The sequence below is a fragment of the Marmota flaviventris genome, chromosome 19 (assembly GCF_047511675.1).
Source record: "Marmota flaviventris isolate mMarFla1 chromosome 19, mMarFla1.hap1, whole genome shotgun sequence".
Taxonomy (NCBI): domain Eukaryota; kingdom Metazoa; phylum Chordata; class Mammalia; order Rodentia; family Sciuridae; genus Marmota; species Marmota flaviventris.
Genome location: NC_092516.1, coordinates 36224853 through 36245144, shown reverse-complemented (window position 1 = coordinate 36245144; position 20292 = coordinate 36224853). Strand labels below are relative to the sequence as shown.

Genomic DNA, 20292 nt, shown 5'->3' with positions numbered 1-20292 from the left:
CGCTACTGCCTCATTTGCTTTGACTTGGGACAGGTCACACAATCATTCTCCAGGTGGCTCAGTGGTGTCAGGAACACAGTGGTGTCCAGTGACAGCGGTTTGCCTCAGGAGACAGTAGGCAGCTCCTAAAAATTCCCAGTACTTTCCCTGAGAATTCCAAAGGAAATACCATGTGAAGACCTGTGCTCCAGGACTTAGGTTCTGGTGTCTGGTAGGTAGCACAGACACTCATTTCAATGAGAAGCATATTGCACAGTGCCCATTCCATTGCATTGATCATTTGGGACAGGATGAGCACCAATAACATCCCTAGTTTACTCCTTTTGTTCCCCTTGGTATAATTAAATCCTGTTCTGCCGGAGTGCTTGTAATTCCCTGAAAACGTGGGCTTCCCAGGAGCCAAACATGGAGTTATTTTAATGGTTAAGATATCCACAGGGTGCTGGGCTCCATAGTGCACACCTGTAAGCCCAGCTAGGGCGAGACAGGAGGATCACAAGTTCCAGGCAAGCCTGGACAACTTGGTGAGACCCTGCCTCAAAATTTAAAAAATAAACAAAAAAGGTTGAGTACTGCTAGATTAAAACCTGGTGCTGGGGGATGGAGGTGGGATAGGAGGGATGACAGTTTAGGACATCTTGCTATATTAGAATGATGCATGAGAGTTCTGCACTGAAGACAGTGACTGCTCTGTGGGAAGGAGAATAGAAGGTAGACCCAAAGACATTCTTATATTATACTAATAGTACTGCTTCTCTTTGCCACTCCCAAATGTGATCACTCAGGAATTTATGTTCAATGTAGAGACCAGGTCACATTTCCCTGGGCTTGTTTTTAATTCTTTATTATAAACATCATAGACTTACATGTGTACTTTTACATAAGTAAAGATTGTGGGCTGGGGCTGTGACTCAGTGGTAGTGCACTCATCTGGAGTGTATGAAGCACTGTTTTTGATCCTCAGCACCACATATAAATAAATAAATAAACTTATTGTGCCCATCTACAACTAAAAAAATTAAATAAATAAATAAAAGTTTAATGACGAGCCCCCATTTACCTATCACTTCTCTTTGGTAATCCTCAATTCACTCTCAGTTTTGTTTCATCTCTACCCCTAGCTATTTTCCTCCTCAAGATAATTTTGAAGCAAATTTCAAATTGCAAACATCTTTTTTTTTCCACAAGTATTTCAGTGTTCAAAAAGGTAAAGATTCTTTTTAAAAACAAAATCAAAATACCATTATCACACCTTCAAAATGAAATCATCAGTATCCAGTCAGGGTTCACATTTCTCTGAATATGATAGAAGCCAATTCACAGCTTGTTGATCACATCAGGTTTCAAGTAAAATCTGTTTATAGGGCCAGGGCTGTAGCTCAGTGGTAGAGCACTTGCCTAGCACATGTAAGGCACTGGGTTCAATCCTCAGCACCACGTAAAAAAAAAAAACAAGTGAAAGCATGCTATCCATCTACAACTACCAAAAAAAAAATGTTTAAAAAATCTATTTATAGCCATTCATTAGCATTAATGTGTTGCTTAATTTTCTTATAATCTATTCTCACACCTTCCCACTCTATTTTTTCTTGTAACTTTTTCTCTTTTCTTTTTTTTTTTTTGGTACTGGGGATTGAACTCAGGGACACTTGACCACTGAGCCATATCCCCAGCCCTATGCCCTATTTTGTATTTTATTTAGAGACAGGGTCTCCCTGAGTTGCTTATTAGCACTTCCGCTTTTGCTGAGGCTGGCATTGAACTCGTGATCCTCCTGCCTCAGCCTCCTGAGCCACCACACCTGGCTCTTGTAGCTTTTTTATTAGAAAAAATGGGTTGTTTATCCTAGAGGTTTTAACAATTCTAATTTTGCTGACTACACCCCATGTTGTTACTAACTAGTTCCATTGTCCCCTGCATTTCATATAAATAGCTAAATTATCTAGAACCTTGATCAAACAACTTTTATTTTGTAGATTTTTGTTTGTTTTGCTTTATTTACCTCGTATTTTAATTCCCATTCTGCTCCTTGTTAGTCTGTGATTTGAGCAAGTGTCTAAAACTTGCTGAGCTTCAGTTTTCTTATAGTGTGAAGTGGATCTCTTACTTGGCTATTAGAAGAATTAGATGAAACAACTGGTGGGGAGGGTGGGGGCCTAAACTGCAGCATTATTTTCATTTCAGTACCGCGCGCTAACCACTGCACAACTGGAGCCACTGCAGCATTATTTTCAGAGCCAGTCCTTGAGATGATGTTACAAGAGCTTTCGGATGACTTATACCCTCCTTGGGTTTGTAGCACTGGATTCAAACCATAGAGAACTGTCACCCAAAGAGTGCCTGACCTGTTCTGCTTCTAGTCTAGGGTGGGGAAGCTCAGCATGCAGGAGATGCTGCTCCCTGTGTGTGTGCAATTTTATATCAGCTCACCTCTTTTTATGGAAGTCTTCTGTAGATAGGAACCTTGGGAACCCCAGAGTAGCTATAACGTTTCTATGCCTTTACATTTTTTTTCTTTTGTAAAGCTCTCTAGGGACAAAAATGCTATCTCAGTGCCAAGTGTTTTTAATGAATAACTTCTAGCGAGGGAACTGGTAAAACCTTAAAATTCATAGCAGCAAATACATCATAAAATGAATATTTATCAATTCATTTCCCTTGTTGAAGTGTCAAATATTGCTAAAATGCTTATTTATAATTTGGGGGGTGGAGGGTAGTGCAGGGGATTGAGCCCTAGGGCTTTGGCTTTGTGCTTCTAGGCAAGCACTCTGTCAACTGAGCTGTATTTCCAGCCCCTTGTTTATAATTTTTTAAATGGCAGGCTGAAGGCCTCTTCTTCAACCTTTTCCTCTGCTCTCCAGAGGCAGCTTCTCTACTTTATCTATTTTTTATCTTTGTTCTGAAATTTACCCCCATGTTTTTTAACATATTTGTGCTTGAACTGATGAGCTTTGAAAATTATTTATAGCTTTCTCTTGTGATAGATAAGGATCCTAGCTCTTACTTATATACCCACCCACTCATCTTTTTGATAGACATGTTTTTTGTCAAATCTATTTTCAAAGTTTCATATTTTTCTTTATTATGATTATGGGAATGTTCACTGCTGGGCAAGTATCATAATGTTTCCTTTGTTGGATTTCCTATTTACCCTGGTGTTAAGATTAACTGTCCCCCATATTTTCATTTGCTTTGGTTTTCTGTTGTATTGTTTTGGTTAGCTAAGTCTCCAGACACAACAGCTCAAACACAGTTCTGCATATTGTCTCAGCTGTCAGTTTAGCCCTCTGTTCATTATCCCAGTCTTCCTCCCTGCTCCAGGCTTTTCTGTCTATTCTCTGTACTTTGTGCACAACCATCATCCTGAGACTTAACTTCACCTTCATTCTCAGGAAATCCCGTCACTTTTCTCCTTTCTCCTGCATTCTAGATCCCACAACTGTCTGTCTTGATTTGCATACTCAACACTTAACCGAGAGCCCCACTGTGTTGAAAATACTTCCCCTCTAATTTTTTCTAGATAATTTTGCCACAGATGTGAATACCTCTTTTGTTCAGTTTGTTGATTGCCTACCTCGGTCCATGCACCAGAAATATCGTAAGAACAGTACATAGCCCCTTCCCTTCTAGGGCTTAATACTATTGAGCCATCTTGGGGTTTTATATTGTTGTTTGTTTTCCATGCTGGCAATTGAACCCGGGCTTGCACACGGTAGGCAAACACTCTACCACTGAACTACATCCCTCACCCTAGGCCATCTTTTTTAACCCACTCTTAACTTTTGTACTCTAAGGTAGTTGTTTTCAGCATCTCTACCCCTTGGACTTCTGTTTTTCATGTGGCTTTAATGGTCATCTTGGTCTCTGCACATCCCCAGCTCCGGACCCAGCTTCTTTACAAAGATAGAGTCTCTGTTTACCCTGCAGCCTTAATGGCATCCCATACCCATTGTAGTGTTTCCTGGTCATTTGTTACAGAAGCTTCAGCCATTGTAACTGATGTCCTAAAAATCTTATTAGACTATATCCTTAACTCTTGGCATTAGTATTTGAGTGGCTGCTTGATTTATGAATGTGAACAAACTGGGAGGATGCAGTCTAGAAGACAGCCAAAGTATTACTGTTCTTGAACACCTCTTATTTCTAGGATTCTTACTTGATGGTAGATACCAGGCAAACCCTGAAAATACTGGCATCAGTAGACTATGATGTAGGAGCTAGGAGTGTAGCGCAGTGGGAGAAAGCACATGCCTGGCATGCACAAGGCCCTGAGTGGGATCCCACTACCATACACAAAAAAGTAGCACATAGAGTAGTTTCCATTCTGGTTAGGGATATTAGGTTGAGAGCACTAGGAAAGAAGATGTCATATGAACAGAGTCTTTGGAAAAATGTTTTCAACTGAGCAATGATATGTACAAATGCCTAGAGCCCAGAAAAAGTGGCCCGTGTGCCTTGGGGTTGCATAGATAAGCATTTCTCAAAAAGAATTCTCATCTTATAATCTGATTCTGTCTGATCTATTTAATTAGACTTTGAATCAATAGTAATAGAAGTGATGATTACTAAGATAACCATTAAGGTAAGGATTTGGAGACTCCTTTAATTTATATACCACATTATTATAGATGGAAGTACTAGTTGGTGTTGTTATTATGTGGCTTTTCCCCTGAAATTTAGAAACAGTATTTAAATAGGATAATGATCCCTTTAGGTTTCCTGTGTGGATCCTCAACCTGTGGCTTGGTTACAAAACAAGCATACCACCATTCAGGAGCTCTGAGTTCATATTCCAGTCTCATAGCATGCTGAAAATGGCACATACACTTTAGTTACTTCATTTGTGAAATGCGAATTGTGATTCTTGTCCAACTTTCTTTCCTGGACTTCTGCAAACACTCTAGTTAAAGCATGGGGCATCCTTTAGATAAGACTTGGTAAACATTAGTAGTCTTGCAGTTGACTGCAAAAATGTGACTTTAAGATCAGTGAGAATCTAAAGGCCTGGATGTTCCAGAAAAAAGGACTAGAAAGCAAGGTTCCTTAGCCACAGAAAGCTTCATTTGGAGAGGCAGAAAGGTAATTAATACCATGGATATTGCTATTGGCTAACTTGGAACTTTGATGAGCTGTCATTGAATGTATGAGGACAAGGTGCTGGCGTTAAGGAGAGGTACTGTAGTTCCAATACTGCTTGAGTGTCATTCTATCTTTGGCTGCATTTTGGTTTTTTGTGTGTTTTGCTTTGTTTTGGTAGTAGGGATTGATCTTGGGCACTCAACCACTGAGCCACATCTCCAGCCCTATTTTGTATTTTATTTAGAGATGGGGTCTCACTGAGTTCTTAACACCTTGTTTTGCTGACGTTGGCTGTAAATTCACAATCTCCCTGCCTCAGCCTCTGAGCAGCTGGGATTATAGGTGTGTGCCACTGTACCTGGCTTGGCTAGGATTTGACATGGGCAAGTCCTTTTGCTCTAAGCCTTGATTTCCTCTCCTATAAAGGAGTTATTGCCTGCCTCAGAGGACTTCTGTGAGAACTAAGATAGTAGAAAGGCCATAAGGGCAGGTATGGGAGTAGATTAAAGTAAAAGGTGATCCATCCTTCTTCTATAGCTAAGGTGCTTGTTTTCTTTTATTACTTTACCACATGGATACATATGTAGCTGTTTCTCCAAGATGAACAGATTCAGAATATATTCATTAGCCACCTGCCTATAGCCACCTATCTGTAACTCATATATATCCCTTATAACTCTGCATTTATCCCCTGATAGGTGCTCCATGCAATCTGTACGAGTTGTTAAGGATGCACCATGAGCTATCATAACATTCCTTGTCTTTCAGAGGTGTACACTGTGGTGGAGGAAATGAAGTGAATCTGAGAAGCAAACAAATAACTAATTACAACCATGACAAATACTTTGAAAGAAAAGGGGGTGACAGAGGACCCATAGAGGATCTCCCTGAATATGACATAGTAGTCACAGACCAGGGCTGGAGTAGCTGAGTGGTAGAGTGCTTGTCTGGCAGGTGTGAGGCACTGGGTTCGAACCTCAGCACCACATAAATAGATAAATAAAATAAATGTATTGTCTATCAAACTAAAAATATTTTTTAAAAAAATAGTCACAGGACTAAGTAGCAGTTAGGTGAAATTGGGGGAGGGCATGGTATACAGTAGTGTCATTTACTCAAGGGAAGGACATGGTAAAAAAAATATGGTTCACACCAGGTGCAGTGGCACATACCTGTAAGACAGGAGGATCACAAGTTCAAGGCTGGCCTCAGCAACTTAGGCACAGACCTAAAATAAAAAGAGCTGGGATGTGGCTCAATGGTAAAGTACCCCTGGGTTCCATCCCCAGTACCAAAAAACAAAGAACTTGTTTTCAGGGAAAGAATCGTGAATTCAGCCTGGGAAACATTGAATGGCTGGCATACTGAGTATACCCCATGAGACAGCCAAGGAAAAAAAAAAACAAAAAAATTCTTTGGGTGATTTAATTGACCAAAAAGGTTGGAAATTTGGGCTGGATGCAGAAAGTTGAGGGTTATCAACATGTGGAAAACAAGTTCATCAGACTAGATGAGGTACCTAGAGAGACTAACCTAGGTAGCCAGGCATGGTGGTGCACACCTGTAATTTCAGCTGCTTAGGAGGCTGGGCAGGAAGATCACAAGTTTCAGAACAGTCTCAGCAACTTAGTAAGACCCTATCTCAAAATAAATTTTAAAAAATTCGAAAGGACTAGAGATGCAGCTCAGTTGTAAAGAGCCCTGCGTCTAATCCCCAGAACCAGAGGCAAAGAGAGAGAACTAAGACTATAACATGAAGAGAGGAGTCCAGAAAAGGAGCAGACAGAGAGGAAGGAGGAAGTAAGAGAGTGGAACAGTTAACATGATTAAATACTGTTAGCAGATAAAGGGAGAGGACTCAAATGTAGGTGGTAGACTTAGCCCCTTATGGATTTGTTTGAAGTATGGGGATGGAACCCTGGGGTACTCTACTGCTGAGCTACATTCAACCCCTTTTAGTTTGGGGGACAAGTTTCACTAAGTTGCCTAGATTCAACTTGATACCACGAACTTGGATACCCCTGTATCAGACTTTGGAGTAGCTGGGATTTCGGGTATGTGCCATCATGCTTGACATTAGCTTCTTGTTAATAAGCACAGATAGCAGGTGAAAAGTCAGGTTAGGTGCCATGTTTCAGGGGTTTAGAAAGGGCATGCTCACAACAGGAGGGAAAATGGTGAAACAGTGTCTAGACTGCTCTTCAGAGAAGTTTGGCTATAAAGGGGCAGAAGAGAGAAGGGCCACCAGCTGAAAGATAAATGAGATCAAAAGGGGAAGGAATTTCTTTTTTTTTAAATGGCAAAGACTTGAACTCATTAAGAGTTGATTAGGAAGATTTAAGAAATCAAAAAGAGGAGAAATTTGAAGGTATGGAAGAAAAGAGATAAGAATGGTTTTAGGAATTTTGAACTCCAGCATGCAGTACAAAAGGAAAGTTCTAGATGCAAAGAAAAAAGAGCATGAGAAGAGAGTGCTAAACAGAAACAGCACTTGAGAGAGCCAACAAAGTACAGCTCGCATCTGGGTGTCACATGATTCAACCTGTACTCATGCAGAAACAACTTATATTTTCTTAATGCTGTCCCTTAATCTTTCAGTAAGCATTTTTATTCTGCCTCTAGCATTTTATGCAAAAAGAAAATGAATATAATGACATGCTACTTATTTATTTCACCCCTACTTACCACTGTTGAGCAGAGCAGGGGAGGTAGCTCACTGAGTGAAGTGAGATTTAGGTATGGCCTGTGTTTTGATTGTTCTTGTTTTCCATTTACAGTGGTAACCTTACCCTTTCTCAATTTTTAGGCCTTTTCTGATGCCATTAAAAAGTGGCAGGAGCTTTCACCAGAAACCAGTGGGAAAAGGAAAAAAAGAAAAGAAATGAATCAATATTCTTACATAGATTTCAAATTTGAACAAGGTAATGGCAAGCTGAATGTTATAGCTGATAGCATGTGAAGCTGCAGTGCCAAGCCTTCCCTTTCGGTGTGGTCACTAAAGGAGGTGGTGTTATCTGCTGCTTACAGAGTGTCGTGCTGGGCTAAGGAGTGACTCATAAGGACTATTTAGACATCACTTCATAATTTATAGAAAGTTGCTACAGTGTTGTCTTCCTTATTCCTGCTTAGGTTACATTATGACACAAAAATTTTGAGCAGGGTTAAAGAATTCACATGTGGGCAAGTGGGGACACTGCTAAGCTTGAAAAAAAAAAAAGAACTGTCTCGAAGGTTTAGTATTCTTCAATAGTGGCCACCTCGACTAATGATTGCTCACTGCAGAGGTGGTCCACTTACTCACCTCAGTGTGGGTCTAATAGCCACATGCTTCTCAAATTCTGTTACTCTTATTGATGAAATAACTGCTGAAAGCCCTTTCTGAGACATTATTTTAGTTCTGATCCCTCCCAAAAGGTTGCCTGATTAATTTTAAAACATTTCATCTGAGTTGTTTGTGTTCGACAAAAGAGTTTACGACAGCTTTTTCCATAGATTATGTCACAAATGGGAATATTTTCATCAGGTATGGTAGTACACACTTGTAATCCCAGTGACTAGGGAGGCTGACACAGGAGGATCACAAGTTCGAAGCCAGCCTCAGCAACTTAGGCCTTTGACCCTATCTCCAAATAAAAAAATAAAAAGAGCTGCAGATGTAAGTCAGAGGCAAAGCATCTCTGGGTTCAGTCCCTAATTTAAAAAAAAAAAAAAAAGGACTATTTTCCCCTTTTCTTTTTCACCTATTTGTTTTTCTGTTACATGTACACTTACTTACAAAATTTATTTTCAAGTATGACTAAATGGAGATACCACAAGTTAAATCATTTTGAAAGTATTTGAATTTCTGGACTAATTCCTCAGGGTCTAGATTTTTATTCCCCACAGTATGATTCCTGAGGTCCCTCTGAAAGTCTGTGTAGCAGTGCCCTCTAACATGACATTCTCACTAGTCTCTGAGAGATTGAGAAAGTGGGACCAATATGTAGGTTGTTTTTCACTTGGCTTACTTAATATACAGTTTTAATTAGGTATCTCTCTTACATACCTCCTCCCCATTATTTGTTTCTGATTTTCAGTGGTGGAGAAAAGAAAGTCTACTTTGTAAGATGGTCTACCCTTTGTTGGTCAGGTCAGCTCTGTCCTTTACAAATTTCAAAGAAAACCTGAACAGACTAGTTAAATGTCTGATATATGTTATTTTTATATCTTTTGTTCCAAATATTGTTTATTGTGAATCTATGTAGTGCTATTTCTGTGAAGAGTTTTCAAAATTGAAAGTGTAAGGAAATTAAAAATTTCAGAACTGAGAGTTTGGCTCAGTGGTAGAGCACTTGTCTACCATGCACATGTGCAAGGTCCTGGATTCATCCTTAGGACCAGAAGAAAAAGAAAAGGAAGGGAGAGAGGAGGGGAATTTGTACCTACTAGAATGGCTAAAATTAAAAACTGATGATAATGAGGTATTGCCAGAGATGTAGAACAATTGGCATTCAATTGAATAATTTTCTAAACCTTAAAACTAAGCCTAATCCCCCCCAAACAAAGAGAAAAACAGAAATGTAAAGAGAAGTTATCCTGTGGTTCAGCAACTCTACACCTCCATGTAAACCCAACTGAACTACAAACAACATTCATCAACATCTACAAGCAGCTGTATTCATAATAAACTATAAAACAATGCCCTAATTAGTAGAATAGGTAATAAACTATATATGCATACAGTGTAATACTGATGGAGTAGGAGAGGCTTTACAATTGGAGCATACATTGGAGTGTGGGGAGGCTGAAAGATTCATGGTAGACAAGGAACAGAAAGGAATGCAATCGACTTCAGTGCTAGAATGTGTTCTAGGATCAGTTTTGAAATGTACTGCCAAGAGGGTCAGTGGAGGACTAAACCAGAGAAGACTGGAAGTTGCTGGCCTGAATTCCTACAGACAATTGACTACATAATTATGCATTCTTAAATATCTTCTAGGTGACATAAAAATAGAAAAGAGGATGTTCTTTCTGGAAAATAAGCGGCGACATTGTAGGTCCTATGATCGGCGTGCCCTCCTTCCAGCTGTCCAACAAGAGCAAGAGTTCTATGAGCAGAAAATCAAAGAGATGGCAGAGGTAGGAAGATGTGCTCTGGTCTTGGGATGTGGGTTTGGTTTGCTTGCTCTTGGGGCTTGATACAAACCCAGGGTTAGGCAGTGCTCTATCACTGAGCTATCCCCTCAGCCCAGGATTTCCCCTTTGTTTAGAGTAATTAATTATATGACAACATTTTTTTTTTTAAACAGCTAGGTTTTTTGTAATTATACTGGCCCAAGTTTCATAAATCAAATTAAAGTTAAGAGAACCTTAATTGGAGTTTAGTATCATGTGTATTTTACCTACGGCAGCCTTTAAAGAGTAACGATAGGATCTATTTAGTTTAGCTCCTTAATTTTTCTAAATATATCATCAAATGTGCAAGTCAACCAGAATATACATATATTGGCTGTTTAATAAACATTTTCTAGGGGCTGGGATTGTGGCTCAGTAATAGAGCACTTCGTGCAAGGCTCTTGGTTCAATCCTCAGCACTACATAAAAATAAATAAATAAAACAAAGATATTGTGTCCAACTACAACTAAAAAAATATTTTAAAAATAAAATGAACGTCTTCTGAATCAGTGGCTCTCGTGTGGTCCCACATTCGTGGGTTCCCCAAGATTTTTTAAGGGATCTGTGGAGTCACATCTCTTACAGTGATGCACAGATGTCATTTGCTTTCTTTTACCATGTTGAATTTTCATCAGTAGAACTAAAGCCCTGATATCTTAGCATGAATCAAGGCAGTAGCACAAAACTGTACCAATAATTATTGTCTTTATCACCCTGTACTCACATTTTCTAAAATTTTAGTTTCAGTTGAAAGTGTCTTTGATAAAGGAGTAAAAGGTATTTATTTTATCAAATTTTCACTCCTGAAGATTTCAATATTCTGTGTGAGAAAATGAGAAGTGTACATAAAGTGCCTCTGCTGCTCTCGGGTATGGATGCTTGTCTTGACAGGAGGCATTGAATTTATTTACAAGTAATAGCATTAGCCTTTGTTTTTTGTTTTGTTTTCTTTGCAGAATATCATTTTTACTTGAAAAAAATGAATGATGGAAAAATTATAATTAATCAAAATTGGGTATTTAGCAGAAATTTTCTTAAAAATGAAAAAAGTGATGATTATTTGTGACCAGTGATAAAATTCTAGATCCCAGACATTAGAACTTTCTCAAAGTTGTCTTCTTCATCTTTCCATCACAGAATTCCTGTGATTGTTAATATCACCAACGATCGCATTAGAAATGCATTTTTAGAAAGAACTGGCAGATTGATGGATGTAGCTTAGTTAATTATAGTCATTGTTGTTCTTGATATCTAGATTGTTCCATCTCTGGCCAAGGGCAGCTCCTTCAGCTTAGTCCCTCTGTGCTGACCATGGTAGGCTCTTAACACTTAACTTGCTTTCTAACACAGTGAAGTGTTCTAGATTCAACTTGTGCTTTCTGTGACTTGGCTGGATCTGGAATCAACAATTTCTCCGAAGTATTTTATTTTATTTACTAGGAATTTCATGCTGAGATTTCTATTTAAAACTTGATTTACAGGGTTTTTTTTTAACTTTAATTTTTTGTTTGTATTACTTCTTTACTAAAAATCTTGGTTCTTAATAACATAATTCTTATGAAATTGTATCATTAATAATATAAAATGAACCAGGCACGGTGGCACACACCTGTAGTCCCAGCTATTGGAGCTGAGGCAGGGGGTTGCTTGTGCCCAGGAGTTCCAGGCCAGCCTGGGCAGTGTTAGCAAGATCAAGAACAAATGTGATCATGCCATTAACTTGGTGAACAGTTAAGTTTGTTTCTGCTTATTTTCAGCTTTCATTGAATTGTCTTTTTTTTTTTAGTCTTATTTTGTTCTTCAATTTTGTAAAATTATCCTGACTCTTCCCGCATGTGCTCTCACTCCCCCATATCTAGACATTCTTGTTAGGTTTTTGTTGACAGTGGTGATTTTGAAACAGGGTCTTGGCATATTGTCTGAGCTGGGCTTCAACTTGTAATTCTCCAGCCTCAACTTCCCCAGTTGAGGTGGGTGTGCCACCACATCCAGCTTTCTTACTCATATTTCCTTATTTTATGTAAAAAGCAAATATGTGTATGTATTGACATATGTATTTTATTTGCCTTTTTTTTTTTTTTCCTTTTGCTGTGCTGGGAATCGACGTAAGGGCCCCACACATGCTAGGCAAGTCTCTGAAATACATTCCCCAACTCCCTCTTTTTCTTATCCAAAAGGAATCACACTCCTCTGCCCCTGCTTTTTTCACTTAGTCATATATCCTGGCAGTCACATCGCAGCAATCCACAGAGATTTACTTTTTTTTTTTTTAAACTGCCTAGTACCCCATTATCTGTAGTACCAGAGTTTATTCAGACAATTTCCTATTGTTGGATGTTCAGATTTTTTTCCCCAGGTTTTTGGTGTTAAAAATATTACGATAAATAAGCTTGTGTATGCATCCTTTCATATTTCTACCCAAGGGTATCTTTGGGCCAGACCCCTAAAAGTGTCATTGTGAATCTGTGCCAAGTTCCCTTCCATCATGGTTGTACTATTTTATGCTCTTACCAGTAACATGCCTGAGTGCCTGGTACCTTGTGAAATCACCAAGAAAGTATATCATACTTGGTTTTGACTTGTTTAGTTTTTTTGTTTGCTTATGCTGTTCTTTGCTATTCACAAGTATTTTATGTATCAATCTTTTCCAATATTCACTATGTGAATTTATTTTCAGGTAACATTTTAAACTATTTAATTATGTAACTGAAGAGATACCTATTAATAATAGATGTATGCTTATGAAAGTAAATATTAAATGTTTTTATCATCTTTACTAAATTTGTATCTGCATATATAATTTTGTTGTTGTTGTTCCTTAGCATGAAGACTTTTTGCTTGCTCTGCAGATGAATGAAGAACAATATCAGAAGGTATTTTGAAATCTCACCTAATTCATTTATTCTGGGTGTTCTTGTGCACTTTCTCTTTTTTAATAACATTTCTTCAATGTCTTGAAGGCAGACTTGTCCTGAATAACCTTCTGTTGATCTGCCAAGTTTGCAGTTTACCCAATTACTTTGAGGTACATGAACTAATAGTGTAGCCTGAATCAGAATTGAAGGGAAGATAGTGATGGAGATGTTCTTATTATAGAACATAATCAGGAATCCAGTACATAGAGTGTAAAGAAAAATGTAGACCTCAGAAAGCACTTAGAGTTGGTGGGAAGGCCTTGGACCAGGGATGTTCTATGTGATATCTTCCATCTTACATAGTGGCCTTTTCTAGCAGAGCTAAGAATGGGCTGGTAGCTGGATCCTTTCTTGCAATGAAGAATTAGATCCTGGTATGTTACTTGAGATTGGTGCTTTAGTTAGCTTATACTTTTTATTTTGAGAAAGGGTCTCACTGAGTTGCTGAGGTTGGTCTCAAACTTATAATCCTCCTGCCTCAGTCTCCAGAGTTGCTGGAAAGCTCACTATCTCTAGCCATGGCATCCTAATCTGGGTTTAGATGGCAGAAAACAGCTCATTGTTGTTTCATGGCTCCTGGGGGTTGCTTTTGACCTCATAGTGTATGCTAGGGGTAGGAAGGCTTAAGAAGATAGGAAACAAGTCCTCCCCTAGACTCTAGTGTGAGTGTGTGGGGGTGTTGGGCATTCACATGTGTCTCTGTGGCCTATAGGATGGCCAGCTAATTGAGTGCCGCTGCTGCTATGGGGAGTTTCCATTCGAGGAGCTGACACAATGTGCTGATGCTCACTTGTTCTGCAAAGAATGTCTCATCAGATATGCCCAAGAGGCTGTCTTTGGATCTGGAAAGGTAAGAAATGTAGAACTGTGTAATGCCCATACATAGGAAATAGTCACACACTCAGGCAACCATGCTGATAGACCAGGAGTTTTGCTGGGGTGAGTAGAATTCTATCAGCGTGTTAATATATGCATAATTTGATTTGTGTGATTATGTTGGTTCTAGGCACAACAGTCTTCGGGGAATGATAGGACTCTTTCATGCCCCAGGCCCTGCCCCACCTTCCTGTTCACAGTCAGTGGGATGAACCAGAGGGAGAATGACCTATTTGAACACAGGAGAGAATGTTAGTGGGTTTTATGCATGTTTTAAAGGATTTTATAGTTGAATTAAAATATATATATTTTAGTAACTATTTTATACAAGATCATATTTCTCTGACTGGGTTTAGTTTCTTTTAACACCAGCATAAGGCAATCTGGAAAGGAGTTTTATATTTTTTATACCACTAATGTTAATGGTGTCTTATTCCAGCAGCAACAGAAAAACTAACACAGTCATTTAAAATGAGGCCTTTTTAATCATGAGTGATAAAAGATGCACCAGCATGTAGCATATTTCCTGAAGCTACACTGAGAAATTGCCCTTACGTGTCAAATATCAGTTTACTCTTGAGACAAATTCAAATTGAGAAACACTCTACAAGATTACTGGCCAGTACTCTTCAAAAGAACCAAGGTCGTGGGGCTGGGATGTGGCTCAAGCGGTAGCGCGCTCGCCTGGCATGCGTGCGGCCCGGGTTCGATCCTCAGCACCACATACAAAGAAAGATGTTGTGTCCGCCAAATACTAAAAAATAAATATTAAAAAATTCTCTCTCTCTCTACCTCTATCTCTCTCACTCTCTCTTTAAAAAAAAAAAAGAACCAAGGTCGTGAAAGACCAACAAATACTGAGTCACTGTCTCTGAGGATATAGAGGGAAAACAGACTCAACCTTAGGTCTTCCACTGTACATTTGCAGATCATTTTTGTGACCCCAAAATAAGTGGGGATTTCTCCTCACCAGCAGGCAAGCAAGTAGTCAGTTTAGTGGACACCAGCTGGATATCCTCTTAAGTCATTTGAATTGTGTCTACTTAGAGATAGTTTCAAGTCCCACAGGTTGAGATGCTCGGTACTCAATATCAAACACCAGTTGAAAGTTCAGGCCTCCAGCACTTCTGACCAACTGACTGCAAATTGGAGTTCCCATGATCAATACCTCAGGCTCAATTAATTCATTTGAGCCAGCTTGTAGATCTCAGGGAAGCTCTAACTTACATTGACCAATGTATTATAAAGGATAATTGTAAGGGATACCAGTAAACAGCCAGATAGAGGGATACATAGACAATGTCCCAATCACAGGAGCTTCTGTCTACATGGAATTTGAATGTACCACCTTCCCAGAATATAGTTGAGTTCTTGTTCACCTGCCTATCAGTTTCCATGTGCCCAGCTGTCCAGAAGCCCTCCAAATCCTGTTCTTTGAGTTTTTATGAAGACTTCATTACTTCATTGCATAGAAGCAAATGAAGCGTAGACAATCTTGTAGAAATGTGATGGGAAGAAAAAGCATGCTCTAATGCTAATAGACTGAGTGGTGAGACCCAACAAACCCTGGCAGTGCAGATTCTTCTTGGTGTGTATGCAGTGTGCCTTCATTCCACATAAGGGACAGGACTTACGATCTGAAATAGGGGTCTTACGATCTGCTAACAGAAAAAAGTACGTCAGAGCATTTCTTTGCAGTCAACTTTTACAAAGAAAGGTCTGGAAGGATTAAGAGTATATTTTTAGATCTATGACTAGCCTTGAGGAAGAGAAGTTCTGATTTCTCTAACTTGCTGTGGAGGTGAGGGAGAACAGGTGAACAGAGGGTAAGAGATCAGACAAGAGATAGACTGTTTTTTGTGGGTTTTTGTTTGTTTGTTTGTTTTTTGGTGTCTTGTTTTTGGCACCAGGGATTGAACTCAGGGGCACTTAACCACTGAGTCTCATCCCCAGCCCTTTTTTTGTATTTATTTAGAGATGGTCTCACTGAATTGTTTAGGACCTTGCTAAGTTGCTGGGATTGGCTTTGAACTTGAGATCCCCCTGCCTCAGCCTTCCAAGCTGCTGGGATTATAGCACCTGGCTGAGAGACTGCTTTCTGAGGGCAGAAGTGCTCCAACATTGTAACAGAAGACTGTCTTTCACCTTTATTGCTCTGAAATTATTTCAGAGCTGCTTTAGGAACTAAGGACAAAAGGCCAACTACCTTATAATTCTGGTCAAACTACCTTATAGTTCTCATCATTTAGGAAATAAAAAGGGCCAAGGGAACCATGGATAAAAACCAGAATGTGTAGCTATCACACTAACACAGGTTGGAAGAGGCAAAGAACACATGGCAACTAGAGGTCATGAGGGATCCTAGACCAAAAAAGACAATATTGGAAAACCTAATGAAGTAGAAGTAAAGACTTGCTTAGTTAAGAGGATTGTACCACTGTTAGCTTCTGATTTTAAGTGTGATGTGTTTTGTATACAACTTTAACTTCAGGAAAAGTGATTAAAGAGGATTCAGGAACTTTGTACTATTTTTGCAACTTCTTAAAAGTCTAACGTTATTTGAAAATAAAAAAGATTTTGTTTTTCAAAAAGCATGATTTTTTAGAGTCTAGCAGAAAGCATTGGCCCTTGGGCCTCCCACTTATAATTGCCTGCATAATCTTGAGAATTGCTGTGAACATTAAATGAGATCATGTGTTTAAAGAGTGTATTTTCCTGGGTTCGATTCCCCAGCACCACAAAAAAAAAAAAAATCTGATACATCATAAATGCTTCCTAGATCTTAGCTGTATTTTTTAAATTGTTTATTTATTGCTGGGGATTTAACCCAGGGGCACCTTACCGCTGAGCTATATCCCCATCACTTTTTTATTTTTTATTTTGAGACAGGGTCTCACTAAATTGCTTAGTGCCTCACTAATTTGCTAAGATTGTCCTCAAACTTGTGATCCTCCTGCCTTATTCCCAAGTCACTCAAATTATAGGTGTACACTCAACACCCGGCAACTATATTTTAAGGTGCCTTTTCTCATATGTCTGATTTGTTGTGTCTGTCTTTCCTGTTGAAAATGTTCCTCGGATGGCTAAGCTTTTCTTTCATATTAAAGAGTTGTTTGGAAGCTGTTTGAGTAGTGAGGATTATAGGCTGGTGAATTTGACTGTAGGTGCCTGGATAGCCTGTTAGCATTTTGTGTTGTGAACCTTAAATGACACTCTTAGATCTCTCTACCGGATTTGGGTGTGGATCCTGTCCAGCAGGTGTGAGACCACATTCCAACATCCTAGAGCTGAGTGGGAGGCAGGAGCTGGAGAATTCCCTGTTCAGTGTGCAGGCTTCACAAATCCTGAGTTTAGGCCACACCTTAGCAATGCCTTTCTCTGGGAGTCTCCTGGTTCCATCTAAAGGGAGTTGGAACTGAAGGCCAAAACAATTCCCCCACTTCTTGATTTTTTCTACCCTTTCCCCACCCTTCTATCTTCCTGGGGCATCTCCTGCTTTTTAGGATTTATAGAGGGAATCAGCATGCTTCTGACCAGCATCTCCCTTTCAGATACTTATCTGAGAACTTCCTCCTTCCATCCACTAAGCCATATACCCTCCACCTTCCATCTTCTTGGATTGTGATTTACACTGCTAGATGGACTTTGTGTTTTTGTTTCATTTTGTCCTTATTGGAGTGTGATTTCTCATAGAGACAGGGGGCAGAGAGATCTTCATTCTGCCACTTCATTCTGTCACTTAACTATTGTTTGCCTTCTGTTGAAAGATTCATTTAACCTCTGAGGTTTTTTTTACTGACGACTTGCTTGACTTTTCTTTTTTCTTTGCCTACTTTCTAGTCAGAGCTCAGCTGCATGGAAGGCAGCTGCACATGTTCATTCCCAACCAGTGAACTAGAGAAAGTGCTTCCCCAGACCATCCTGTATAAATATTATGAGCGAAAAGCTGAAGAGGAAGTTGCTGCAGCCTATGCTGATGAGCTTGTCAGGTGAGTTTTTAGTCAGCTCTTTCCCAAATGTGAAGGCTGCCCTGAGCATCAGGTGGAGGAAATTATGTAACAAAGCTATATCTTCCAGGTTTCCTGGCTTTTCTTATAGAGACATAAGATAGTCAATCAATTTTATTAATGGAAAAAAATCTATAGAACAATTTTTTATCTACTATCCTTACTCTTCCTCATAATCTTCTGGCCTGTAAGTATAGTCATCACGACCTGGGTTGGAGAAAAAGTGACATATGCAAGGATTCTTATAAAAGTTGGAATATGTTTATTGAGTGGCTGACAATGAGTTGGGACCTAGAAAGCTGTTCTTTGTAATGGCTCTACACCTTTCATAGTCAAGAGAGATTCAATCCACATTTTACCGAAAACTGAAGAGTTAAAAAACAATAAACTGTCCAGCTCAAAACTCCATTTTAAGGGAATAGTCACATGAAACCTAATCAGGTGTTAAAATTCTGAGTAGTTCTACTTTTGATTCCAGGTGCCCCTCCTGTAGCTTTCCTGCATTGTTGGACAGTGATGTGAAGAGGTTCAGCTGTCCTAATCCTCGCTGCCGAAAGGTAGGGAAACATTTTTTCCTACACAAGTATATTATGTGCTTTATATCTGTATGCCAGTACATGAGAAGGATTTGAGTGCTCTCCTTTTCATAAAAGCAAATGAAGATTGATACGTACTTTGTGAATGATTGTTGGTATGGTTATAGAGAAGGGTCCACTTGTGGAATTCCAGTTACAGTTAGCTCTGGATCCAAGTTTTATGTCATCAGATACTGTGATATAAACTATGAAGATCTGGATTTTTTTTTTTTTTTTTTTTCTTCTACTGGGTCATTATTTTTCTTGCTTGCCCTTTTCTCTGCTTCTGCTCAACTCCCCACCCCTACTCTCTTGCCATCCAAACACACACATACCTCCTGCCATTTTCCATGTCCTAAGAGACACTTCTTTGAAAAATCTAGTCATCATGGTAATGTCTCTGTCATGTCTGGTAGGTTTTAACTTGTTTTCCTCATTCAAATTAACTATTATCATGTGAGACCAGAGCTATCTAATCACCTTATTTCTACAAATCTTTCTTCTCTAACTCAGCTCCTACTTTTTGAACTAAGAATGTCTTAAAATTTATGAACTATTTATAAGCCAGTTAAAAGTTTTCATGAATATTGGCCATTCACATAGACAAATTAGAAAAATTTAACCATTTTTCTAAAACCATGTGATTAGAGTTGAACATTGTAGTATCCTGGAGAGATTGAAGTAGAAATTGGAGAATAAAGAAAATTTTATTCCTTTTTTTTTTTTTTAAATACACGACAGTGGAATGTATTACAATTCTTATTACACATATAGAGCACAATTTTTCATATCTTTGTATAAAGTATGTTCATGCAATTTATGTCTTTATATTTTTTTGCATTACAATTCTTACTACACATATATACCACAATTTTTCATATCTCTATTTGTATATAAAATAGGTTAACACCCAATTCATGTCTTTATACATGTACTTTGGTTAATGATGTCCATCACATTCCACCTTCCTTGCTAATCCCCTGCCTTCTCCCTTCTCCTCCCTCCGCTCTTCCCTATTTAGAATTCATCTGTTTGTCCCATGTTCCCCCTCCCTACCCCACTATGAGTCAGCCTCCTTATATCAGAGAAAACATTCGGCATTTTATTCCTTTTGTTTTCAACATGAGTATTTCTGTACAAAATTTGTTTGTGTTCTTACAAGTGATGTGATTATTTGATAATTTTTTTCCACCCCAGTCTGTTTTATAATAATTGTCCCAATAGTCTCTGGCATCTTGGAACTAAGAAAGCATGGTAACTATGCCCTTGTGTGAGTCTAGTGTGTCAGGCACTGGATGCTACAAAAAGCAATTCATGAACAGGGGAAACATAGCCAAAGGAAGGAATGGGTAAGAGGAGGAGTGAAAGTGGAGGAATATTTTAGGCCCCACGAAGCAGTGACAGCTTGGGACATTGGTTGATATCAGGAATATAAAGGAGGCTCATGAGCTGCGTGGGAGCAAAGCCATGCAGGACCTTGAGCATCATTCTGAGATTGGAGGCAGCACTAAAATATCAGGAAGATTTGTTTGGCTGTTGAGGAGTTCAGGTAAGAAATGTACATCACTGCTACCTTCTCCGGGGTCTTCATAAATTGCTTAGTAGGAGCTGGGAGCTATGTTCCCTAGTGTTATTTCAAGTAAAATAGGCCAGTGAAAGTACTAATATGCAATTTTGAAGACCAA

General features: G+C 39.0%; 1 protein-coding gene across 4 annotated transcripts in view; it reads left to right on the top strand.

Moving 5' to 3' along the window:
• Nucleotides 1-20292, top strand: part of Rnf216 (ring finger protein 216) — a 136934-nt gene that overhangs the window by 40205 nt on the left and 76437 nt on the right. For all 4 annotated transcript variants that reach the window (XM_027956219.2, XM_027956218.2, XM_071605783.1 and 1 more), the window contains 6 exons: nt 7886-8000; nt 10058-10197; nt 13057-13107; nt 13862-13999; nt 17866-18014; nt 18511-18589. In XM_027956219.2, coding sequence (XP_027812020.2) covers nt 7886-8000; nt 10058-10197; nt 13057-13107; nt 13862-13999; nt 17866-18014; nt 18511-18589 — 672 coding nt within the window. The remainder of the gene's footprint in view (nt 1-7885; nt 8001-10057; nt 10198-13056; nt 13108-13861; nt 14000-17865; nt 18015-18510; nt 18590-20292) is intronic.